At 43.5% G+C, this 17,667-nt stretch overlaps 1 protein-coding gene across 1 annotated transcript; it reads left to right on the forward strand.

The window, feature by feature from the left end:
* Positions 1-1,731: 1,731 nt before the first annotated feature.
* On the forward strand, positions 1,732-17,167 carry LOC110563783 (ATP-dependent RNA helicase SUPV3L1, mitochondrial-like). The gene is given in 10 exon segments (XM_060369460.1): positions 1,732-2,025; positions 4,386-4,500; positions 6,716-6,884; positions 9,480-9,558; positions 9,561-9,593; positions 11,517-11,594; positions 12,253-12,344; positions 13,569-13,649; positions 14,094-14,269; positions 16,712-17,167. Coding segments are annotated over 10 exon segments (1,509 nt in total). The 5' UTR covers positions 1,732-1,754; the 3' UTR covers positions 17,127-17,167.
* The last annotated feature ends 500 nt before the right edge of the window (positions 17,168-17,667 follow it).

Below are 17,667 nucleotides of genomic sequence, written 5' to 3' on the forward strand. Positions count from 1 at the left end.
GTCCCCTTGATCAATCCTGATCTAACAAGGGCATCCTGACTTCTCGACCATTTCACGTACACTTGTCTTTGGACTTCCCACTTCTCTGTGCCTCTTGTTTGCTTTTAAGTCTGCAGAAATCTCATTATAGTTTTGAAATTACCTTCACTTGCTGTAGCCCATTAGGGTAATAAATACTGGCATTATTCACTGGGTACCATTATCACCAAAACAGATCCGTAGTGTAAAGGACCTCACCATAAATCCCTAACATCACTTTGAAAATCAAAAGCACTTAGCAAACAATTTTTAGAATCTTAATTGACACAAAATGTTATTTATTATATAACATGTAACTTAAAAGCTACCAAAAAATATAGGCATGTAGGAGTATAAAGAACCATCTGACCACAAGTTTTGAATTTAATGTTTCAGTCTCAGGAGAAAACAGTATCCAACTGTTACAGTCTCCAATTTTACAGCAAGGAGCTCTGGGAAACAGCAATGTTGCAAAGATATTATGGCAGCAGGGCCAACTTACCCTCCGTAGGAAAAGGAGAAAAGTAGCCCACATTATCAGGACGCACAGACAATTTAAAGAGAATACAGAAAAGTTGGAGATATTCAGGAGGGCTTAGATTCGTTTGGCCCCAAGTGAAAACTTATCGTCATGTATCTATTACCCGAGGTAGGTGACAGTGGCTGAACTCGCTTCCTTCTGATGAATTGGTCCCCTGAGGGTTCCTCAATGTTAACTGCGCTTGTTCTATCGGCAGGGTCCGCGGCAATCATCACTTAGACCAACTCCCTTTTATTGTTACTTGGGTGGACCTCCTTAAGAACCCTTCTCGGGTTAAGTATTGTCCATTCCCCTACCCTACCTGGAAATGCGGTTCATAGAGAACCTGCCTTGTGCCCTTCAGTCTTCCCTCTTTCTGAACGTTAAGTCCTGTAGCTCAGTGGTGGAGCACATACCTAGCATGCTCCTGGTCCCTACATCGAGGCCCAACACGGAGGTGAGAGGCACGTGTACTTGCACACGTGTCATACAAGGCCTTTATTTACTGCCGTAAAACCAAACTACCCTGCAACTTGATCTATTAACAGGTCAAGCTATGTTCCTTCAACGTTATCCTATTAGGAAACTAAGGTCAATAAATCACCAATCTCGAAAAGGCACTTTAGCGGGCTGGAGAGAGCTCAGAGGTAAAGAGCACTGGCTGCTCTTCCAGAGGTCCTGAGTTCAATTCCCAGCATCCACACGGTGGCTCACAACGATCTCTAATGAGATCTGGTGCCTTTTGGCGTACATGCAGACATAACACTGTGTACATAATAAATAAATTAATTTAAAGAAAAGAAAATGGACTGTAGCGTTTAAGGCCACATGCTGCAGGACACTTGGCTCACCAGGGTGGCCAGTTTGGTCACGTGATGAAGCTAGCTAGGTTCCCTTGGCTCATCTGTAGCCTCCGTAAAGATGCCTGATTATTTTCCTTTCTTTGGAAAACAATGATTCTAACTGCGGCAGAATGAATGAGAGAATAAAAGCCCGTTTCCGACAGTGTACCCTATAGAGCTCATTGTCCCCTGAATTAGAGCGAGTTTCCGACCCTACCATCTCCTTTCCGTCAGGCGCGTGCGGGAACAGCCCTGCGCTCACGCTGGGTCCTTTCCTTCCGCGGGCGCCGGCGCTTACGTCACTGTTCGGCGCCCAGTCGGCGGGGTTCTCCTCCCCCCCCCCCCCCCCCGGCTCCTGCAGAGCCGCTGTCTCGATGTCCTTGCCTCGGTGTGCCCTGCTGTGGGCTCGGCTCCTGGCGGGGCGCGGGGCTGGGCCCCAGACGGCCGCCTCCTCCGCCCTTCGCGCCCTCGTGGGGCCGTTCCCCGGGACTCTAGGACGCGCTCCCTGCCTGGCCGCCTCCTCTTCTGCCTCTGGTGGCTCCAAAGCCCCGAACAAGTCCTTGTTCGTGCCGCTGACAGTGAAGTCCCTGGGTCCCAGCGCCGACGGCGACGTGGGCGCCGAGCTCACTAGGCCTCTGGACAAGAGTGAGTGCTGGAGTCTCGTGGCGAAGCAGCAGGACCTGCGGCCGGAGCGTGCCAAGTGCAATGTCTGTTACTTTCTGGAGCCTTCGGCCCCCGGGACTAATTCATTCTTATCCCCCTCCATAGAGACATTGACCCTTCCCATCCCTCTTCTGAGTGATTAAACCTTAACTGTTGGATCGAGGTGCTTAGGGGAAAGTTTTGTCCTTAAGTGGTGAGATTAGACAGTGAGGACTTTTCAGGATTCTTGGCATTGACTGGACTAGGAATTCTAACAATATTAAGATTCCATCTGGTGATTTCTCAATAAGTTTACTCTCCACAGGGCATAATGTAAATGTAAGTAAATGTAAGTTTACTCTCCACAGACATAAATGTAAATACAAGATTGAAGTTGATAAAAGCGTCCTTGCCAAAAGTTGTATCGTCCCAGGTTCCAGAGATGAAGAAAAACACCTTAGCATCAGTCAGTGGGTAGCAAACTAGATTTGGGTGAGTTTGACAAGCATGTAAATGTTTCAGTGAGAGGGGTCTTCAGATTATATGGTTGATTTTTACCTCTGTATATGATTAGGAGAGTGAAAGGTTTCTTCCAACCAAATGCATTCTTGGGCGATTGAAGGAGTGCCATAGGTCTTGGCACAAGCTGTCCAGGAACAACCGTTAGGCAGCTGACTTCAATATGCAAAACTGGTGCTTCCTTGTGTGGCCTTAAAGTATAGACTTCATATTTGGAGTCTGAGGCAGAGGGGTGGCAAATTCAATGCCAGCCTGGACTCCTGAGTGAGTTCAAAACCAGGCAGGGCAACTTGAAGAGATCCTGTCTCAAAGTAAAAAGACTTTTGGTTTGGTTTGGTTTTTGTTTGTTTGTTTGTTTATGAGCTTATGAGCTTGATGATATAGCCCCAGGATAGAATACTTGCCAAACATGTGCCGCCCTATGGTCCTTTCCCAGTACTGTATAATCAACTAATCAACAAAGTAATGCTCCTTTTCTTTTTCCTTTCTTTTCCTCTAGCATGCAGAGGCTAGAAGAAACAGCAGGGTCCCGCTTTATCACTGGATCTCATTGACCCTAGAGCTGGGCTGCAAGTTCAGTAAGCCCCAAGCCCCAGTGATCCTCCTGTCTCCCTGCCTCTTCCCCTTCCAAAGCTGGGGTTAACGATGTGCTGGTAGCCTCAGCCCACTTTTTAACTGGGATCTGAACTCAGGTCATAGTTGTTGCACAATGAACGCTCACGTGCCCTGAGCCTTTTCTCAAGCCCTGAGACTCTTAAGAATTAATGGGTGTGCTTTCCCAGACTTAGTGTTTATTTCTCTATCTGGGCTGTTGTTTTAGAATAGGTTCTGGCAATAAATAAGTACTCTCCAAAAATAAGTCACTGTGCCTTTACATCACACTCCTCCATTACTTAGTAAGTCATGCGTAGACTTTGCTCCATCGTTATCTGCGCTCTGTTAACATAGATGAGCACCATGGATGGAATTGTTGTGCCAAATAGAATTAGTGCCTGGCACCTTTCATCTGTTTCTACTGCCATTGGCTTCCTTCTCCTTCACAAAGTTCTTATCCTAAAAGAAAAACAAAACACTAGTTATCGTGGGTCACTTAGTCCTATCCCTCCTGAGGCTGAGGCAGAATTTCTTTGAGTTCCAGGTCAGTCTGCCCTATAGTGTGGCCCTATCTCAAAACAAAACAAAGTAGGAAATCAAATTATTGTTTGATTTTCATGAGTATCTTCATCTTAATTATAGCATTAAATGTGTTTGACCCTTAGACCTTTAGCTTGTGCCTGACACCGTGGGAGAAGAACCTCATACATAGCCAAATGGGACATACTCCACTTTTCTCTCAGAGACACTAAGGTGTGGACAAAACTTACTTGGTTCTTTGTGGTCTCTGAAATTAAACAAAAAACAAACAAACAAACAAAAAATGTCATTGAGCTGGGATAGAGGGGTAGCTTAGGGTTTGATCATGGGCTTCATGTGTACAGATTTCTAGGTTCAAGCCCTGACAGCCTCCCTACCCAAAACATTTCACAAAAAGAAGTTCATGTCTGTAATGTATACCCAGGCTCCTTAGTGTAATTCCTCACTGTGTTAACCTTTGCATATTCACACTGGGGTAGTTGGTAGTTGTCAGCTAGTTTTTTGTTTTGCCAGAAATGTGAGTGAAGTTTAGAGAAGGAAGGAATAGAGTGGGGTCCCAGGGAAAGACGGGGCCTCTTGCTCAGGACTTGTCTGTAGCTCTGCAGTGTCCAGCTCACCTCACTCAAAAGAAGTGGTTTCCATAGCACTGGGGGTCTAAACTCGGAGTATCATTCAGAGCAAGCATGCTAATGCACCGTGCTATTTTACAGCTCATGTGGACGACTTATTTTTATTTTTCTTGAGACATGCCAAACAGATATTTCCTGTATTGGAATGCAAGGATGATCTATGTAAAATCAGTGACTTGAGGATACCACCCAACTGGTTAGTTCTTATATTTACTGATAGGGAATTTCTGAATTTGGGGAGACTAATGTTGGTGCTTTTATTTTATGCTAGATTAAAAAACAAAACAAAAAAAACTACAGAGTCTAAATTTTATTTTCCTGAAAACAAAATAAAATAACCAAGGAATTATTCAGTCAGACATTTTACTGGTGTTTTCCTTTCATTTGATGGAGCTTGGGCTGAGGTTTTCTTAAGTCTCATTTCTTTTTTCTTTTTTTTTTTTAATTTTTATTTTATGTACGTTGGTGTTTGACTGCATGTATGTCTATGTAAAGGTGTCAGATCCTGTAGAACAGGAGTTTTAGGCAGTTGTGAGCTGCCATGTAGGTGATGGGAATTGAACCTGGGTCTTCTGGAAGAGCAGTAAGTCCTCTTAACCTCTGAGCCATCTCTCCAGCCCCTTAAGACTGATTTCTGATGAGGTTTCTTTTGCAAGGTTGTCCTGATAGGTTAGCTGACTACCTGAATATTAGTAGTTCTTTCCCCGTGGCTGGAACTGCACTATCTCTTAGCTCTTAGCTATGACACCTTTGGGACACTCTGCTCCAAACCGGTGGGCTGCTCTCTGGGCCCTGCCAGTTCTCACCTTACATAGGTCTGGCCCAGCTTTTGGCCAGAATCCCACAGAACACCCACACATCAGGACTCCCACTCTCTTCACCTTTTCTGCCCTTTGACATTCTGCCTTTCAAATTCCATTCAGACTTGAGATCCTGCTTAGTTGATAGAGCATTGTCTAGCAGAGACAAAGCTTTGGACTTGATCCCCAGCGCTGCATCAGACCAGGCATGGTGGTGCATGCCTGTAATCTCAGCATTTGGGAGGCAGAAACAGAGTTAAGAATTCAAAATTGCTGGTTGTAATGGTGTACAACTTTAGTCCTAGCACTCAGGAGATAGGAAGGAGAATCCCTGCTTGAGGCCAGCCTGCTCTATGTAGTGAGTTCCATGTCAGCCCGGGCTACATAGAGAGACTCTGTTTCCATGGGGGGGAATGTATATGAGAGAGAGAGAGATAGGGTCATTCTTGGCTATCTACAAGTTAGAGGCTAACCTAGGCTACATGAAACACGGTCTTTAAAAACTTTTTAAACTTCCATCTACTGTAGCAGCTCTAAGTCTGCTCTCCTGCTTGTTCAGGACAATTACTGCTTTCCTCTTGGGTTCAACCTCCCTGTGTCCTGCTGGGATGCAATAAGAACCATCTGCTGTGCTTCCTTCCTTCAGGAGATTAGTCCTTACCACCTGTTGCCTCTGTCCCAATGAGCTACTGTGATATTTTGCCCTGTTCTGTAGTAGAGCACCTCTCCTCACCAGTCAGTCCATGTGGCCAGGAGCAGAGGCTCAGTCGCTGTATTTATAAACACTGAAATTACAAAGCCTTCAGTATTTGCTTTGGGGTCTGTTGTAGGCAGTGATTAATTACTATTGATATATCTTATGGTAAAGCTTGCTGTTAATCCTAAACAGCTGTATAACCAAATCACCACACAGAAACTATGATTTATTTAATTAACCTAGAACACAATCCTGGGCAATATTTTCTCCATCCTAAACCTCCAAGCCCTCATAGTTTCCTAACATTTAGATTTCCCACATTATACTTGCTCTTACTGATATATTAGGGCCAGTCCATCTCTCCATGTCGTTCCAAGATCTCTCCTCCTGCATATGTTCTCCCAGCCTCTCTGCCCTTCTCTCCTTCTCTGCCTCCCACCTTTCTGTCCTCTGGCTCTTCCCTCTCTTCCTGCTTCCTTTCTATTGCTCAACATTGTGGATAGTTGCTTTATTTTGGCATGTTTACACAAAGTTGAGACAGGATGCCTAGAGTAAGTATCACGATGCACTGTCCAGATTGAAACCAGAGAGTGGGGGAGAGAAATCAGCATTTGAATGAACAAGGGTAAGGTGTATACATTTCAAAAGAACATTATAACAACAGGGGTCTTTGGGTTTGGAGCAGTGGGAGTGATGTAAACATATCTGTGGGACTGATGGCAGTTTAAATCCATTTTTATTAACAGTTGAGATATTCAAAACATTCACTGAGGTTTCTGTCCTCCAGTAAGTACTATTATGAGAAATCTTGGTATTTTAATGTGGTTATACATCACTTCATTGAGTTTTACAAAGACTGCTAGAATGGATTATGAGGTTAATAGACGTAAGCTCTTTACCTACTCATGTTTTAGGTACCCAGAAGCCAGAGCCATACAACGGAAGATAATATTTCACTCGGGCCCCACCAACAGTGGGAAGACTTATCATGCAATCCAGAGATACTTGTCAGCGAAATCTGGAGTGTACTGCGGCCCTCTGAAGCTGCTGGCGCACGAGATCTTTGAGAAGAGCAATGCTGCTGTCAGTACCCTGCCGAGTGTTTCCTCATTTCCTTGATAATTTTTCATCTTGGGGTGAGGGTGGATGTGGGGAAATAAATATGTAGTAATTCACTGTGGACAGAAATGCCTGTTTGAGTGTATCTTGAAGCTGTCAGTTGTATGAGTGATGGTGTCACATACGAGTGGGAGGAAGAGAGGCTAAACTCTGACATGCCATCAATATGCTGCATCCTTAGATCAGAGAAAGTGTGAGAAAGGGGCCCGTGACCCCAGCACTTGGAATGTGGACGCAGGAGGATCTTGAGTTTGAGGCCAGAGGCAGGCCTGGGCTACATAGGGAGCCCCTGTCTCAAAAAAACAAACAAAAACTATCAAAGAAAAGTGAAAACAGCAACACCTAGTGTAGAAAGTGAAGTGAAATATTACTGAATATTTTATGTAGCGAGAATTGCAGAAAATGACGTGGAGCCTTCTGTCATGTGCTTTGCCCCGCCCCCTTTTGTAGCATCTGTTTGCTTTTTCAGGAACAAAGCATGAATTAGTTGGAAGTTGAGCTGAACTCCTCTTTGGCTTATGTAGTGCTCTGCTAGGATGTTTAGCTGCTAGTGTCTTGGGTCAGACACTGATGCTGGGGGCTGGAGCAATTGCTCAGGACTAGAGCCACACTTAAACTGGACTTGAGGCCGTTTTGTTTGAGGCATCCTTTCATTAAATGCGCCATTTTATATTGTTTAGGATAGCATACTGCGATGTTATCTAATTTGGCTTAGATAATTTGTATTCTGCATTTAAAAGATTACTTTTTTGTATATATAATGCTTTCTTCATACATTTTGGATATTTTTCTTCAGAACAAAGACCTGGTTGTTTTTTGTTGTTACTGTTTTTTTGTTAACTATAGCACAACATACCTATAGTGTATTTATCTGAAAGGATATTTAATTTATAGTCTACTATTATTTAATATTTAATCCATATTCAAATCCAGGTTTTGTTGGGCTGAAGAAATGACAAGAGTACTTGCTGCTTTTGCAGAGGATCCGTGTAGGGTAGCTCACAGGGCCACTCACTCCCACTCCAGGGATCTAGTAACTTCTCCAGCCTCTGCAGGTACCACACATATGCACATAAATAAAAAATAAAATTTCTTATGTTTTATGTGTGTCAGTTTTCAAGCAACAATCTCCCTGGTTCCTCCTAGGATCACAAGTTATGTTCTCAAATGATTTGGCCATTTTTCTAGTTTACTTTAATTTCAGAATTCCTCATTCTGTTTTTGTCTCCTGTGGACTTTTTTTTTTTTTCTTCCAGACAGGGTTTCTCTGTGTAATTGCCCTGCTGTCCTGGACTTGCTTTGTAGAACAAACCGGCCTTGAACTTACAGAGATCCCCATTTCTGCCTCCCAGAGTGCTGGGATTACAGTTGTGCTTGATCACACCTGGTTTACCTTTGAATTTTTTAAATACTGTTGGTTACTTATTGATTGAGCACAAAACATCATTCTGGGGGGCCTTGCATTTCTGGCCAAAACGGTTGACTATCCCAGTGTGCCACACCACTGGTGTTGCTTCTTTTGGGGAGTGTAAACTAAGAGGTCCTTTTACTCAGGCTTCCCTCATGGTGTTTTATTAATTAATTAACGTATTTATTTAATTTTACTCATGGAGTTCTTAAGTATAGAAACAGTTCATGTTCATTAACTCCATTAGAGAGAAAGTGAAACTTGGTAGAACAGTGTAATGAGAAATCTGGAATTTTGGTTTCTTTATGAAACATAGAAATATTATGAGAATATGTTTTAGTTTTAATCCCAGGGGTGGGGATATAGGGCTGCTTTGGATTGTCCACAGCAGCTGAGTATGATTTGCCTTGTGCTCTAGCAGAGGTATGGTTTGCCAGCTGCAGATAGTCTCTGTGATTGTGACGTTTGGAATTCTGGGAATTTTTCATTTGGTGTATAAATGCTAGGGCCCTGAAAGGTGGGGTCGGTGGTTGGTGGTCATTCAAGTCAGAGGCATTGGTTGCTGTTTGATAGTAGTCATGCTCAAAGAAGAAAGATGTTCAATTCACAGATTGCCATCTTTCCCCTCTATCCTTTCTTTCCTATGTAGTGATAGGGAGTGAGGGGCCGGGGAGACAAAGGGGGGAAAAAGAAGAATCCACAAAGTAGTAAAAATCAAGTTACAGAGCAGAAAGAGAGCTCAATGGTAGAGCACCTGTCTGGCTTGGGCAAAACCCTATTACTGCAAAATAAAAACTAGAACCAGAACTATTAGCTGGGCTCCTTACTGAATGCCTATAATCTTAGTACTTGTGATTTGGAGGATCAGGAGTTCAAATCATAGTTACATAGTTTGAGATCCTGTCTCAAGAAACAGGAACTGCTACAATTTCTCTGCTGAGGATACTTCTGATTGGGCATTTCTCTAAATTTATCTAAGTTATGCAACGAAGTAGCTCTGTGTCTAAGTATGTAAGTAAAAGCACTGGTAATATTTTATTCAGCTATTTTAATAAGTTTAATAGTAATGGAATGAATCCTTTTCAACCCCAGGCTACTTTTTGTTACTATTTTCAAGTCAGTTATGTCAGGGCTTCTTTTTGTCATTCCAGGGTGTGCTGGGGGACTTGGTGACAAGTGAAGAGCCGATGACAGTTGCGCCTGAGGGGAAAGAAGCCACTCATCAAGTCTCTATACTGTGGAGATGTGCAGTGTTACAACTCCTTGTATGTATATGCTGTTCAGAAAACTAGGACTTGGGGGTTTTCAGTATAGTTAAATTTAGGATATAGGGCTTTATGGTGAATAGTTAAAAATCTAGAAGAAAATAGTACACTAAATATTTAGCGCTAAGCTAACTTTACTGTGCTTGCTTCTGAATGTTTGTGGTCCTTTGTTGTGGATGAAATTGAATCCCAGCGCAGTAATCCCTGCACTTGAGCAGAGGCAAGTGGGTGTCTGAATTCCAAGGCAACCTGGTCTACATAGTGAGACCTTGTAAGTCAGACATAGTCTGTTGTGTTACAGATATATAGTTGAGGTTTAATAATATTCAAACAGTTAAATAATATTCTTTTTTTTTCTTTTTATGACAAGAATTCTTCATTCCCCTGTTAAGAAATATTTAGGTTGTTTAAATTTGGCCATGGGTTGGGGATGTAGCTCAGTGGTAAAGCTCTTCCCTAGCACGTGCAAGGCCCTGGGTTCAATCCTCAGTGCTGAAAGCAAAAGTCTGTATTCTATACAGAGCTTTAATGAACTTCTGGCTTCATTTTTGAAAATACTGAAGTGTAAGTAAACAAAGAACACAAATATATGTAAATTTTAAATCCCACTTGTCCCCTGGACAGTGGTTTGAACCCAGTGACTTTTTTTTTTTTCCCCTCTATGGGTAGCCCTGGCTATCCTGGACCTCACTTTGTAAATTGGCTATCCTCGAACTCACAGAGGTCTGCCTCCCTCTGCCTCTCAAGTGCTGGGATTAAATACATGTGCCATGACGCCCATCCAGACAATGAGTTTTAATTGACCCTGTGGTGTATATTTTCTTGACCTTCTCTGCCAGTGATCAGATTTTGTTATATGTAATAGAAGGGTATACACTCAGGTGAATGTGTTAAACATAGTAAGGATCATATGGGTTTTTACTAACAGCTTGCTTTGCTTTTTAAAAACAACCTTTCAGATAGTTGAAAATTTTTTTAGTGTGTGGTAAAAGTCATACAGTATAAAATGTAAATAGCACACATTATCAAAATGGTATTTGCTTCCTGCTTTTTAGTCCGTTCATCATGATGTGATGAGTAATTTTTAATTTGGTTTTCAGTATTGGACGCTCTCAATTCCTTGGTATTTGGAGGAGAATGAAACAGTGTAACGTGGTTAGAAGGATTTGGGATTAGAGGGAAGCTGGGCTGCTGCTTGACTTCCCATGGTGAGGGGTTAACACCTGTAAGCAGGAGCAGAGACAGCCCGGCATCCACTGCACCTGCTGCTCCGAGAGCTCTCCACTCCTCACTCCAGAAACATAGTTTCTTCCTCCTCCTTTGCTTTGTTTTCTAAGACTATAGCCTTGGCTAGCCTAGAACTTTCTATATAGACCAGGCTGGTCTCAACCTTATAGAGATCTGCCTGCCTCTCCCTCGCCACTACTGGGATTAAAGATGTGTGCTACCGTGCTGGGCTTAGATTTATTTTAAATTGTGTGTGTATTTGTATATTTGTATATTTGTGCACACACATGTGCTCTTAGAAGTCAGAAGTGGGCATTAGATCCATGTCCTCTAGAATCGCCTTCTGTAACCCATCAAACTGTCTCCAGTCCAATGTGGTCATTGCTATTTGGTGGAGTCAGCAGTGTGTCTGAGGTTATAACCAATGAGATAGATGGAGACAGGAAAGTGCTCTGTGTGCTGTGTGGCTTGGGTTTGAATCTCATCCCTACACATGCTGTCTAACTTCTGTGGACCTCAGATTACTTTCCTGTCAAATGGAGATAACTGCATAGGTTTGTGTGAGGAACAAACCACTTAGACCAGGGCTGCTAGATAAGATGCGCCCAGTAAGCAATGGTCATGACGCTGATGAGGGGGAAATTGGTGTTGGAGCTTAAGTGGCTTTCTTGCTTATGGAGACCCTTTTGTTCTAAGATGAAGTGGCTGTGATAGATGAAATTCAGATGATTCGAGACCCAGCCAGAGGATGGGCCTGGACCAGAGCGCTGCTAGGTGAGTGTTCTCACTGTTTCAGTCAGCTGCTGCCTCTCTTCTTGAGAAAAGTTAAGTTAAAAATGAAAATTATAAAGTTAACACAACCAGTGGTAGAGCACTCTCCCAGTATGGGAGGGCCCTGGGCTTAATCCTTAGGTTACAACTGGGGACATTTGTAGAGTACTTCCAGAGGACCATGCATGAAGCTGTCGGTGATTCCCAGAACCACATAAACCAGGTATGGTGGAACATCCCATTGTCCCAGCACATGGGAGGAGGAAGCAGGACCATAAGGAATTGAGAGGATTATCATGGACTACATAGCAAATTCAGGGCCAGCCCAGGCTACCTTGAGATTCTGCCTCAGTCTGGTTATGGTGGTGCACGCCTTCAATCCCAGCACTCAGGGAGGCAGAGGCAGGCAGATCACTGTGAGTTCAAGGCTAGCCTGGTCTACAAAGCGAGTCCGCCATGGCTACACAGAGAAACCCTGTCTCGAAAAGCAAAACAAAACAAGAAAAGATGCTGCCTCAAAAGAAAGAAGGAAAGTTTGTCTTGCCATATTCACAGTCACTGGTAATGTCTTGATCTGTTTCACGTCAGCTTTCTGTGCATATGGTGTCTGAATGTCGTTAGAAGAAAAGAGAGCAGTGTAAACCCCTGTGTGCATTTACAGGGCTCTATGCCGAGGAAGTCCATTTGTGCAGAGAGTCTGCTGCTATTGACCTGGTCTCTGAGCTTCTGTACACAACTGGGGAGGAGGTAGAGGTAAGGTCCTTGGGCTCCGTTCTCACGGGCTCGCCCCAGAGCTGAGCTCCAGTGTCAGCGCTGGGCTGCAGATCAGCACTCAGCTTCAGAGCGAGCACGCAGTGAACCATGTGTGTGAATTTGGCACAAGCAGACCCCTTGTTTGCATGTGTCCAAAAAAGCATTTTTATAAGTCATTTGTTTTTGTTTTGTGTACATTTTTGTGTTTTGCCTACATGTGTGAGATAGTCAGATCCTCTGGAACGGGAGTTACAGACAGCTGTGAGCTGCCATGTGGGTGCTGGGAATTGAGGGTCCTCTGGAAGAGCTGCCATTGCTCTTAACCACTGAGCCACCTCTCCAGCCCCGTAATTTTTCTTTTTTAGAAAAATTAAAAACAGTTCAGCAAAAAGGAAATCTTTATTTTAGCTGAGTGGCTCATATATATGGTAGAATTTCATAATGTGAAGTTCTGATGGATAAGCCATGACGCATATGTCTTCTAAGCATGGGAAATCTTTATTTCACAGAATTCCTGGTTTGTTTGTTTGTTTGTTTGTTTGTTTGGAGGGATGGTTAAGGCTGTTTCATTGGTTTTGGTTTTCATTTTGAGATATGGTCTCACCGTGTACCCCAGGTCAGCCTCAAATTCGTGGCAATCTCCTGCCTCAGCTTCCTGAGTGCTGGGATTCTAGGCCTGAACTACCACACTCAGCTTTCTAGCTTTCATTTTCACAAAAATCTTTGGAGTGTAGAGCCAGATGTGTTCACTTATTTGCGGTGCTGGGAATTAAACCAGGGCCTTATTCATATTCTACCATTGAGCTACACCCATGAGCAGCTCATGTCCAGAGTAGATGTCTTCTTGTGTTCTGTCCCGCACATTGAAGTATATGGAGTTGCCTTGTCCATTTTATTCAATGGAGAGAATTGCAATTTGGAAAATTGTTTCATCCTTGAAGACATTTTTGGTATTCTGTTGGATCATTAATATATTCTAAAAATCTGGCTAAAACATAACAACGGGCTACATAGTCTGCCGTCTTCATTAAATAATCCCGTCAGCTTTTTAATTGCAGTAAATGATTAGAATGATCATGTCTTTTTCTCTATATTACTGAAATCCTGGTGTGGGACTCATTTGGTAAGAACTTGGCCTAATGTAGGACATCGTTTCAAATGAAATTGCCCTTCAAAAACTGAAGGAAAGTGAAGCTCATGATGATCTTGTCTTTTCCTCTGCAGGCCGCCGGTCTTCACCCAACTGCTGAGCAGATCGAAATGTTCGCCTACCATCTCCCTGAGACAACGCTGTCCAATCTCATTGTAAGTGGAAGCTCTTTTCATTTTTCCTTTTGAAAATGTTGACGTGGCGTGTCAGAACGGCTCACTGCGTAGGCAAGAGTGGAGGACAGGCTGCCTGTGTGCAGTTGCCACACATGACATTTTTATTGCTGGTGAAAGCTTCCAAAATCTGGGTGTGTTGGTGCGCACCTGTAAGCCCAGCTCTCAGGACACTGAAGCTGGAGACCTGGAGTTGGAGGCTAGCCCAGGGGCTGTAGTGAGCCTCTGTCTCTAAAGAAATTGAGGTTAGGGAAGGTGGTGGGAGAAATGCCTCAGCTTTAGAGAGCAGTCAGAGAAGCACAGCTCTCCTGAGATCTGCTAGGGACTAATGGGGTCGTCCTTTGTGGACTTTAGTCCTTTACTAAAACCTAGTAGGAGGATATCACATCCAGGCAGTGAATAATTTCACACGTATTTTTCCCCTAGGATATTTTTGTAGACTTTGCACAAGTTGATGGACAGTATTTTGTCTGCAATATGGATGATTTTAAGTTCTCTGCAGAGTTGATCCAGCATATTCCACTAAGTCTCCGGGTGAGGTATGTGTTCTGCACAGCCCCATCAGTAAGAAACAACCTTTTGTCTACTCGTCATTGTTACAGGTATGTCTTTAGCTCTATTTTACTATTTTGAGTTGTTCCAAATTGATCCATTTTTCTCCATTAAAAGAAAATACTTGGAAACGTGTTTTCCTAAAAATAGGAAACTTTGTGAAAACTTAAACATACCTTTGCCTTGTATTTGGGCCTGGATGGTAGCCACTGTAAGCTGAAACACGTAGTTGAATGAGCGCTTGGAGGGATTAGGGTTCAGTGGCGCTGTGCGTCTTTTCTTCTTAGCTATTTGCACTGGGCTGTGGTGTGACTTGTGAAGAGCGCGGGATTCTAGGAGAAAGGGCAGCAGAGCTGAACCACAGGAGCTCTAACATGCCTGGTGCTCCATCCTGGGGTGCCACTCATGCCACTAAACTCAGAGTTCCTGTCTGGACTTGCTGCCATTTCTACCATAGGCCATCATTCTGTGTATCAGCTCTAGTTCATTTAAATGTATTTCTGGATTTACCTTTTCAGTCATTGTAAAATTATATGAATGGTACGCAAATACTTGTTATGCCAAATTAACACATTACAGATAGGTTAAAATTGCCATCCTCAGCCTCAGACCTACTCTTAGAGTTGTTCCACATGATTCCTACCTGCATCCCTACCTGAAGGAATTTCAGTTCTGTTTTGAGGGTGTTTTTCTATAACTGTTGTAATAATAATTGTGCAATTTGCCTTTTCCCTTTCCCTTAACAGTGTGTCTTAGAGGTCTATGTTTAGGTCTTTTCCTGCAAGTATGTCTTGGTTAGAAAGCCAGGATAAGGGGCAGGTTGTGGGGCAGTCTTCAGGTCCTGAATGCTCACATGACTAGAGCTTGTTCCTGTGGCCTTGGTCCTGTTCACACCATTCCTCAAGCAACAATTTCAGTGACGCAGGATCCTCTGCCAGGACAGAGGATCCTGGAAGAGTGCAAGTCATCAGCGGTTTAGGTCTTGTGCTGAGTATGAAATCTAGAGAATGTCCTTGTTCTGGTACCTCATCTGTCCTGAACTATAAGGAGCTCAGTCTTGCTGATGGCCTCTGGTGCCACTTGGAACCGTGGTTTTGAGAAGTCAGTTGGATTCTGGGGACCAAACTCACTTAACAGCAAGGGCCCTTCCATGAGGGGTCAGTCTTGATGGCCCCATTTAATTTTAAACAAACTGTTGAAGCTGAACCTGGTGGCACATTCCCATAACGCCATGTTCAGAAGGTAGAAGCAAGAGAATCAGGAATTCAAGGCCTTTCTTGGTTAGATAGAAATTTTGTGGCCAGCCTGGCCTATGTAAGACCTTGTCAAATGATTGCAAAGCATACATTTTTTAGAACATAGGAAAGTGTCAGTTAGGAGGGAAGCTAGCCTATCTTTTGAAACAGCCACAGTTTACAGGTTACACTTCTTTTTCTCTGTGATTACAGACCTAAGAGGATTCTGGTTATTTTACCAAGCTTTCTTCTTTCCTCTCAGTTTGCCAGACAGTACAGCAGGAATGAGCCCCTGACCTTTGCATGGTTACACCGGTACATCAAGTGGCCTTTGCTTCCGCCTAAGAATATTAAAGACCTCATGGACCTTGAGGCTGTCCATGATGTCTTTGATCTTTACCTATGGCTAAGTTAACAAACCTTTTCTTTACTAAGCTCTCAATTTTCTAACTAATGGGGCAAAGTAAAAGTTTTGTAAGTGGGCTTCTCCTCTTTCACGTTAGAGAGATACGCAATGTATTATGTATTTTCCATAAAGGTGCTTGAGTTTATACTCATTCCTGAAAAGATTTCAAGAGTCCCTAAGATAACCTAATGAGGGCCTCACTATGAAAGAGTGGTCCTTGATGGAGAGCTTTGCTATCCCTTGAGTACTGTTCTGAAGTAAAGGACTTGAGCTCCATTTAGACTTAAACTCTGCAGTAAACAAAATACTGCTCTGTGTGTGTGTACATGTTTGTACAGGTTTGTATGATGTGGGTGGGGATGCACAGGCCAGGGTGCATTTTGTTCCAATCAGAGGCCAACTGTGTGGAGTTGGTTCTTTACTTCCATACGTTATGTGGGCCCTGTGGCTCTAACTCAGGTCACAGGTTTGTGAAGTAATCACCTCTATCTTCTGAGCCATCTCAACAGCCCAGGTCCTGCATTTCAACAATGCTAACTTGTGTATTGACATTTTCAAGAACCTTTGCTCTAGAGCAGAGCACTCAGGATTAACGAAAGAGTCAGGAGGATCTCTGGGAGGCCAGTCTGATCTACAGAGTTTGTTCCAGGACAACCAAGGCTTCATGGAGAAAAAAAAAAAGTTCCCTGAGGTGGGCTTCAGACACAGCCTCAGGCCTGGGCAGAAACAAAGGCTGCACGAAGGCACTGTGCTAATAGAAAAGGATGTAACAATGCCAGTTGTCAGGATGTGTGTGCATTGTTACACTTGGCTCAGAGCTGCTGCTCTAATGCTCATTGTTCTTTTCCCAGCTACCGATTTCTGGATATGTTTCCAGACTCCAGCCTTGTTCGAGGTCTCCAGAAAGAGCTGGATACCATTATCCAAGATGGTGTGCACAACATCACCAAACTGATTAAAATTTCTGAGTCACACAAGCTTTTGAATCTGGAGGGCGTATTAGGAGAGGACCAGCCACGTTTCTCAGGAACTGCAAAGAGCCCAGCAAGAAGGACACGTGGCACCAAAAGCTCAGGGAGTAAAGCTGAAGAGCCTGTCAGCCCCAGTGCCAAGGAGCTGCCCCTTGCATCTAGGCTGGTGCAGCAAGGACTCCTCACTGCAGACATGCTTAAGCAGCTCCAGAAGGAATGGCAGACTCAGCGAACAGACCATGGCAAAGAAAAGGCAGGGACACGGAGAAAGAAGACTGACCACAACTCTGATTAGGTTTTTTAATTTTGCAAATAAAAATCAATTTTAAATCCTTATGTACACAGCATTTGCTGCCTGTGGTAGGATTGTTTGTTTTTTGTTTTGTTTTTTTCACAAAAAAAGTAAATTCCTAAAGCTATTTAAACTACTTACTCCAACTGTTAAAATAGAGTGTGTTTAAGGTTTTACTGAGTTTTCATAATGGCCTTTTCTGGGCTAGCCAGGACACTGCTGTTTAAACTCGGCATGGCATCGCATCAGTTTGGGGAATTGTTAGGCCTGTTGAGGATTGTCACTGATGGAATCTTTGGCACACACTGCTCTGTGTTGCACCCACTACCAGAGATTGTTCTAAAGCTGGAAATACACACTGAACAAGATGGAGTACAGCTCAACAGGGCAAGGACACTTGTCTCTCTAGTGCCCTGCTGTAGCCACACTGTGGGCTAACCTGACTCTGAAGTGAACACGCATACAGGTAGGAATAAGTGATGGGAGAGCCGTCTCTGGGAAGGGGCACTGTTAGATGACCCATGTTCAGTGGCCAGTCTGTGCA

Source organism: Meriones unguiculatus, chromosome 16 (assembly GCF_030254825.1).
Source record: "Meriones unguiculatus strain TT.TT164.6M chromosome 16, Bangor_MerUng_6.1, whole genome shotgun sequence".
NCBI classification, from domain to species: Eukaryota; Metazoa; Chordata; class Mammalia; order Rodentia; family Muridae; genus Meriones; species Meriones unguiculatus.